General features: G+C 34.4%; 1 protein-coding gene across 1 annotated transcript in view; it reads left to right on the top strand.

Annotated features, from left to right (window-relative positions):
• The window catches only part of LOC145271002 (organic cation transporter-like protein), a 50,804-nt gene extending 44,790 nt beyond the window's left edge, over positions 1-6,014 (top strand). The window contains exons 5-7 of the mRNA XM_080126569.1: positions 1,311-1,442; positions 4,816-4,901; positions 5,827-6,014. Of these exons, the coding sequence (XP_079982695.1) occupies positions 1,311-1,442; positions 4,816-4,901; positions 5,827-6,014 (406 nt within the window). The remainder of the gene's footprint in view (positions 1-1,310; positions 1,443-4,815; positions 4,902-5,826) is intronic.
• The last annotated feature ends 3,182 nt before the right edge of the window (positions 6,015-9,196 follow it).

A 9,196-nucleotide genomic window follows, 5' to 3' on the forward strand; every position in this document is an offset into this window, starting at 1 on the left:
GCTGGTCATCCCTTAAAAGGAAAGTGGAATATTCCAAATGGTTGATGAACATTTGAGGTTAATGAAACAAAAATAAGTTGGTGTCATTGAAAAAGAAAAACAATAAACCGGCTCTCGTCATTATCGTCATTAGTATTACGAATTACCACATTATTATTATTATTATTATTATTATTATTATTATTATTATTATAAGTAGTAGTAGTAGTAGTAGTAGTAGTTACTAACAGTTCTCGTACAGGTCATAATCATAGATTACTCACTAATAACTGTGTTGTTTCTTTGAGTCTGGGTAACAACAAGTCTCCTCAGATTTTCAGTACTGTCCACCTCTTTCAATAATCTTTGCAAATCAATTTGCTTTATTGCAACAGCCGCTTGCTGTTGAGTTCTCGCTAGCAATGACTATTAGTCTTCTCTGAAATATCGAAAGCAATAAGCCTTCCCAAGGTCATAGTCCACTTTAGTTTAGTTACAATTTTGCGGTTTCAGTGTTATTGTTTCTATGTGGTGTGCCTATATCTTTTTGTTTTAATTCCGTTATAGCTTCTATGTAGCCGGTTAACGTTTGTAGCATATGTGCATTAGTTTCTGCATTGGAAGGTTCTTCTTCTTCTTCTTCTTCTTCTTCTTCTTCTTCTTATTATTATTATTATTATTATTATTAGTTGTACCTTAATTTCGTTACATAAAAAAGACAATGTCACAGTGGCAATTCCAACTTCAAACAGCGTTCTCTTCCTCAAACACCAAAATAACATCTAATAAATTTCCAGCGCAAAAAAAAAACTCTCAGCTTTCAATCCGTCCTTTTATTCAAGTCAGTTTGTCTGCACACATATGCAAATTAGTCGGAACCCTAAAAATCTACAATCGTAAATAGAGGCAGTTTCTTGTACGACATGCAAAGCATCACGTTTGCTTATCAGCTCATCAGTTTTCGTATTGGCATCTATTGTCACAAATGGATGATAATTTTATGATAAAATTAATAATCATTCCCTCCAGTAGATCGGGTGAATCAACGAGTATTGAATAATGAATTTGCATGGATTTTTAATGTAAAATTTCTAACATTTAAACAGGGGTATTTCATTCGCTTATTCTTTATTTTCAATTTTATTATTATTTTGATTTACCCCTCCATACCTCACCACTCCCGGGCAACGCCGGGTACCTCCACTAGTCTATTATAAATGTTTCACTCTCCGTTATATATCGTTATGTCCCCCGACTACAGGATTACATCGGCATCACATTTACTAAATAATTAATTTTGATATTGTTTTTGTATTTACTATATTTGATAGGTTTGTCAGCGCTTTGGTTTACTATGGACTTTATATGATGCTTAGCCTCAGTGATAATAAATTCCTTAGTTTTTTCTTAAATGGCGTCATGGAACTGGCTGCACATTTACTTACAATCAAGTTGATTTTCAGGTAAGTCATTATTTGACTCTATGATAAAATTGATTGAGGAAATTATTAAGTACAGCGATAAATTTGATATTTTTTGTATTCTTTAATATCAGACCAATTTGAAGTATTTAATATCGATGAAGTGCAACGGACACTTGTTTCAGTGTACTGTTGATGGTTTCAGAGCTGACAACCGTGAGTCACTGTATAGCATTGGGATATTGAAAGAGAGTGCTCTGTATCATTAGTATTCACACCGGAGATTTTAACCGTAGCTCAGTACATCTTGAATATTCTTTTTATTTCAGTCGAAGTTCTAAAAAAACATGAGCCCCCTTCCTAGTGACTAAAACTTGATCTCTATATGAGATAAATAGATATTCGAATATTCCATTAAATATCCTTTAAATCTCAAATGTTGAGTTAGTAAAGAAGTTACGAATATTATTTTCCTCTCCCCAATTGACCAGTTAGACATGTTATCATATATCTTTCTTGGTCTCTTAGACTTACTGGATTCCAGAACAAGAATACATCTAGTCTTACTACAGGCATCATCACTTGAAGAAGATGCCCCGTTTCTCGTATAAGCCACTATAAATACCAAATAAAGCAGAGGATGCTCTGATTGTTCACTGGTCATCGCACAATACCCAGAACAAGAGAAGATATTATGTTTCTGAAATTTTGAGATGAGGATTGATAATTTGTGTTATCTAAATTATTCTGACCACTGTTAGTCTCATAATGTTTCGGCTAATATAACCTCCGGTCTTTTTCGGGTGTAGCTCATGAAACTCGGAAATCTTTCTGTCAAACTCGGGAATCTGTAAGGAATTTCGAACAGAACCTTCATTTATTAAACGAGAGTAATATGCTCTTATTCCATCAGCAATAAGTGGGTCGAAATCTTAAGTAATTTACAATTATATTCTTAGCATCGCCAACACCAAGGATTAAACCTTCAACTCCCAAAAGAGTGTCACTTAAAATTGAATTTTACTAAGTAAAATTCAATTTTAAGTGGATTAAATAAAGGGTTACGTTCGAAATTATCGAGTTCGACAGAAAGATTCCCGAGTTCGACAGAAAGATTCCCGAGTTCGACAGGATACACGCGAAGAAAGTCGGAGGTTACATCGGCCAGAAGATTCTGTGTGACTTTTCCAGATGCCGTGTCACACTAGTGAAGAATGTTCAGCCATAACTGTCCGAAAATTGAAGGCAAAACAAGCTGTAGACTATGCAGAATCGATCCATGACGAAAGAAATAATTAGCACTGACATGCAGAAGAGCAAGTATAGGTTTTCATCCGCAAATTTAGTGATCCAAAGAATCCACAATAAACCAAAGGGGAATGGTTTCGGAAGAAATTCAGCATCCTGAGAAAATTGCACACCTAGCTATAGCTGTAGAGCAAAGTAAAAGTGCGCATGACGTAAGTGGGAAGTTGCAAACACAGCCATCATATTTCAAATGCATGGAAATAAAAAAAAAAAAGGTTTTCTTATAAAGGCAGTCTACACTCACTTGTTTTGACCATTTTCCGATACCGAGAACTGGCGAATCTTCTGTACATAACGGCGCCGCAGTGCAGTTTTCGCCAACAAAAGACGACAAATACAACTCACTAACTGACCGGACAGCCCCAAAACCCCCTCGGGGGTCCGGGCTTCAAAGATCAAAGTGTAGTATCTGTTCCGGCAGATACTGCACTTAAGATAATTTGTACCAGTCAATGGAGGGGAAACCCTCTATACTGGGACAATTATTATTTTTGGTAACCAGAGTGACCCCTTTTAGGGGAGCTGGTTTTTACCTCACATTAAAAACGGCCTTGTGCCTAATTTGCTCAGTGGGGGAGCAAATAAATACCATCTGTTCCGGCAGATACTGCAAGCAAAGACCATATGTGGGGGAAACTCCACATATAAGACCTTGGTCAATGTAGGGGCAACCCTTCATACCAATTGTCACTATCCAGCTCCCTTACTCCTCAGGGAGTTGGTCCCCTTTTCCCCTTAACTCCTCACATTAAAAATTGGCCTTGTGCCTAATTTGCTCGGTGGGGGAGCAAATAAATACCATCTGTTCCGGCAGATGCTGCACTTAAGATAATTTGTACCAGTCAATGGAGGGGAAACCCTCTATACTGGGAACCGCCTGGGTAATACCTAGGAGGTCCACCCTCCCAGGCCTTGCCACCGGGCTTTCCGGTGGGGCAAGTTTATTGCTTGCTGCCTGAGGCGCCCCGACCGGGGAATGCCGACGGGGTTACTCAGGCAATTTTTAAAATTGCAGGAGTGCCCCTCCTTTAGGGGAGCCTGCGGGGTTCCCACTTTCCGGCCTTGTGCCACATAATGCTGATGTGGGCAGCATTTAAATAAAAACCCTCTATACTGGGACAATTATTATTTTTGGTAACCAGAGTGCCCCCTTTTTGCCTACTTTTAGGGGAGCTGGGTTTTACCTCACATTAAAAACGGCCTTGTGCCTAATTTGCTCAGTGGGGGAGCAAATAAATACCATCTGTTCCGGCAGATGCTGCAAAGCTATGACTAGCAAAGACCAGCTATGATTAGCAAAGACCATATGTGGGGGTAACCCCACATATCTGACCTTGGTCACTGAAGGGGCAACCCTTGATGCCAACAGTTTCTAATCCAGCCCCCACTTCCCTCCTCTGTGGAGCTGGATCCCCATTTCCCTCCTCCTTCCCCCTATCTCCACATTAAAAACGGCCTCCTGCCTAATTTGCTCAGTGGGGAAGCAAATAAATATCTACAACTCACTAACTGACCGTTTCATTTACCAGCCTATCCCAGTCGAAATATACGGGGTTATTGGTCGTTCGTATTCCCACATTTGACGGATGATAGCTACTTGTAGAAACGAGCTCTGAGAAACTACTTGGATGTTCCAGCACACCTCTCTAGCTATCATCCGAGGCAATGTCTGTTATGACATCATCCCGCAACATCTAAATATTGATTAATAAACTAACACCCGGGAGGCAAGTAAATAAGGACTAACTGAAATACACATTAATATTTTTTAATTGATATTAACAAATTAAAAATAAAATTGTAACTTGTAAGTTAATGTGTTTTATGTATTTACAAAAAATGTTTGCATGGTAAAAAAAAAAAAAAATTCTAAATGTTGCAGCCGGTTCGAGTGTGTTACCGATTAGTTATGTTCCATGACTTCGTAAAATAGCCGTGTTTAGCGCGATGTTTCTGTTAACGAATGATATATGGGACAGGATATATTATGCAATCGTTGAAATACATTGGAATTTCAATTTCAATTTCATTAAACTTTCAACAAAATACAGACAATTATAATCTGAATAAATATAACATTACTGCATTATAATATTTTTCTTTTCAGATTGGGTCGAAAGAGGTCTTGTGCAATGTTCCAAACAATGACCGGCCTGAGCATAATAACTGCAGTAATTCTCACACATTTCAAAGGTAACATATGTTGATCCTTAAAAACAACGAAGACATTGTTCTTAAATATTTTTTAGAGTTAATCGAAGTGTTTATCTACTACTTTCTTTACTATTTTTATCAAAAATATAATTCTGTTATGTGCCTGGAGTGCAGGGTAGAATGATCAATTTGTCGATCTAAAGAAAACAGAACTGCACCTTTATTTTAAAACTTTTATTGAAAAAAATCAATTCAGGTAACTTGATTATGTAGTAGAGCTGACAGTTGTTAAATGTAGTCGCCTTCAGTCTCAATCATTGCCTCGATACGGATAAAAAAAACACTAAAAAATTATCCAGTAAGGTAGAAAAGTAACTTATCTTGCTTTTGATAACATTTATTTGCTATATATTTGTTTGTTGACAACTTTTTCGAATATATGTGTATAGTAATACAAACCCTAATTGTTTTTTTTTCTTTCCGTCAAGTTTTTCAGTCTGTTAAAGCCACAATCGCCCAAAACGGTAGAATCCCATTTTAGTTTGGAGTAGAGATTTAGATGAGGGTGTAAATCTACTACTACTACTACTACTACTACTACTACTACTACTACTACTACTACTACTACTACTACAATAATAAAAATAATATGTTATTATATAGTAAAATAATATAGTTAATTTCTATAAAGATTCAATAAAATATAAGTTTAAGCATGAAATAAATTTAAAAAAAAAATAATTTTGACTCATTTTTAATCCATAAAACGCAGTTTAACTTTATATATATTTTTTAGAAATACACTTACATTTTAATGGCGGCACATTTCACTGTTTTTAGCGTGTGCTTCGTTAGTAAAAGAGAAATGTAACAAATAAACCAACCATATCAATAACCAAGAATTTATTAGTCGTCTCGATTTTATTGCTTCCTATATGTATCTCAAACAACTTTTGTTTTGCAGTTAGTATATACATCTATGAGAGATGGAGTGGATCTGACTTCAGACTGGAAACTATAGATCTGAGTGCCCCAGGCGCCACGGGAATCCCTATGTCTAAGAATGTAGTTAATAAAGAGATAATCAAAGAAAAATTGCCGCCAAAGATTGTTTCACGCGGAAGCATGAAAATTCACAAATTTATTCAATGAAAAAAAACAAGTTTTTGTTTCCACGCTTTTCTCCTATCCTGGACAAAAGCCGAACAGCTAAAAATTACTAAATCAAAAAGATGAAAAATACTTGTTGATCTATAGATTTAAGTTTTGCTAATAGTTTAAAAACAATAAATATTTATCATCAGTACTATCAATGGAAAATTAAGTTTAGAAATAAGATTTTTCGGATATTGTTTTTAAACTATTAGTAAAACTTTAATCTATAGATCATAATAAGATTAAAATAAAATGTAAAATGATTTTCCTTGCGTAAAATAAACAAAACAAAAATTGAAATTTTGCGAAGATTCGCTGGGTAACCTTTTGAAGAAAGCCGTTTATAAACAAGTTCGAAAAAATTGTTTAAAAGTTAAATAAAACATTTTTATCAAGAACAACACTATTAAACAGTATTGTAAATTAAATTAAAAATAGAATATATATATTTTCTGTAGGCTGTTTTTGAACCAAGTCAACGACGGGTACTTTTGCTAGTATATATATATATATATATATATATATATATATATATATATATATATTATGTATATATATATTATGTATATATATATTATGTATATATATATATATATATATATATATATATATATATATATATATATATATAACGGGTGAGAGATTAATAAGTGTGAAACTATCAATCAATTTTCATAAGAGGAAACATAACAAAATCAAATTTATATCTACGATCGTTTCGGAAACGATATCTTTTCTCCTTTCTAATTGAGCCAGCAATGGAAGGTTACTTATTGGTTTTTCTATCTCTCTAATTCTCGAATCCACTCAACTAAAGATCAACTTTGCCATCTTTGGACTACTATACTAACGACAAGAACAATTTCTATGAATTTGAACTACGTTTATTTTTTTCCAACCGGATTACTTTTACTCCACTGGATTTTAAATTCTAACTATTGGATTCTTTCTTAAAAATTACCTTCCGCTTTTCGGATTACCTTTGAAAGAGTCTTTAGTAAGTTGCAATTTTATTCGCGGTACACAAACTATATTTACATTTACTTCAATAATCTGGTTAAATTCTGGTATCTTATCTCCCCCTCTCTCCCATTTATGCTGATGAGGAGACGATATCCAGAAATATTTCACTTATTTTTCGATGGTTTTATTTGTAAATATCGAATGAATAAAAAGACATAATTTCTGAAACGATCGTACATATCAATTTGATTTTGTTATGTTCCTTCCTATGAAAACTTGATTGATAATTTCACAATTATTAAGCTCTTACCCTTCCTCTTTATATAGCTCCAGGTAGTTACACCTATTGAGCTTATCATAACTGCAATACTCCGAGCATAGCACCTTTAAATATATTTTATTGAGGCTCTACTCATTTAGACGCTGTCTATTACGCTTTATAGTATATATATATATATATATATATATATATATATATATATATATATATATATATATATATATATATCAGTGCCTAAATATAAACATGAATTTCATGAATAAAACTTCTTTCCTAGAATTGCCCACCTGTGAAATTCTGTTCCGATGGTCTTCTTTCCAGCAGACTACAATATTGTCGTCTTCAAGTCCAACGTAAACAAGTTCTTGTTGAACTGCCCTCTTAAATAATCTAATTGTACAAAATTAGCACTACTAACATTTACTATGCTATTGTCTCAATGACTACCATACACACATTGACCCTTATCCTCGAGTAGCCTCCGGGCCTTGATAAGTGGTGAACCCTTTGAATACTTATTGTCAATTTCAAGTGGTGAATCCTTTGAATACTTATTGTCAATTTCAATAAAATGAACATCGTTTTCGAAACGATCGTACAATCGAGTTGATTTTGTTTGTTTTACCTTTTGTGAACTGGTTTTAAATTCACAATTATAAATCGTTTTACTCAATACATACATACATACATATATACATACATACATATATATATATACATATATATATATAATGTTTACACAGTAGCAGTTGCTTGTATAGCAATAACACTTACAACTAAGCCTTTATCAAATAATTCAGAGCTCAAGCATAGTTTCCTGGCTGAAGCATTATTACCGCTAAGTCAGAGCGCTCTAAAAATATCTTAGATTTTATTGGATTCTCGTATCCTTTCTCAGGCATACCTAGTTTTTATGTCCTTTTATGTATTTACTCTTGTCCGACGGGGGAAAAACAATATTTCTTAAGAATGCTGAGTTTGAATTGATAATAAAACATCGACATCTGACTTAGCTAGGAAATAGAATTGTTTTGCAACTATTTCTGATACATTGTTCTCGTATATCTTCCTATTTTTACAACTTGCGCTAGTTTGCCCAGTCAAACCTTTTCTCAAATGGAGCCGTTAATGAAATGACGAAAGCGTTTTACAACGGACAAAATGACAATGCTCCAATGATGATCTTTTAACGTTATTTCAGTATGTGCACTTAAAAAGTTGTATACCACACAAGCAGAAAGGGTCGACATGTAAAATCAACAGAAGGTTCTTTGATATGACAGGGGCGCATTCGAAATGAATGTTTGTTTAGAGCGCAGTTGAAGCATGATACCTGACATTTTCATTTTAAACTTAAATTCAAGCCATTATCACCGCACAAGCAGTAGGTCAGGCATATAAAATCAACAGAAGGTTCTTTGATATGACAGGGGCGCATTCGAAATGAATATTTCTATTTAGAGCACATATGAAGCATGATACTTGACTTTTGCATTTGAAAGGTTTAATTCAAGCTATTATATATAAAATAATTTTATAAAATGAGCAGTAGGTTCTCTACAGTGCAATGTTGACTGCAATGTATTGTGGATTGAGTTGCTGCGAGGAGACATGTTAGACTCCTCTCGGAGCACGACGATGAGTTACCAACTAGAGCAGGCGATCAATCGATTTGATTGAAAAATGGGTGATTTTAACGATATCGATGACAATAAAAATATGGGAGTGTGAAACATTCGTTGATCATCATTCAATCCCAGGCAATGTCGAGTGATTGTCGCTGCTAGTTTGATATATCAATCATTGTCAGGTTGTAAAATTTATATGCTAAACTTGGTAAGTAGTTCAAAAACCTATATCACTAGCATCTCAGCCCGGCGTTGCCCGGGTGTCTTGAGGTGTATGTTGGGCAAAAAAAAAAAAAAAGAAAAAAGAA

Source organism: Euprymna scolopes, chromosome 4 (genome assembly GCF_053919585.1).
Source record: "Euprymna scolopes isolate OS-2025 chromosome 4, ASM5391958v1, whole genome shotgun sequence".
Taxonomy (NCBI): domain Eukaryota; kingdom Metazoa; phylum Mollusca; class Cephalopoda; order Sepiida; family Sepiolidae; genus Euprymna; species Euprymna scolopes.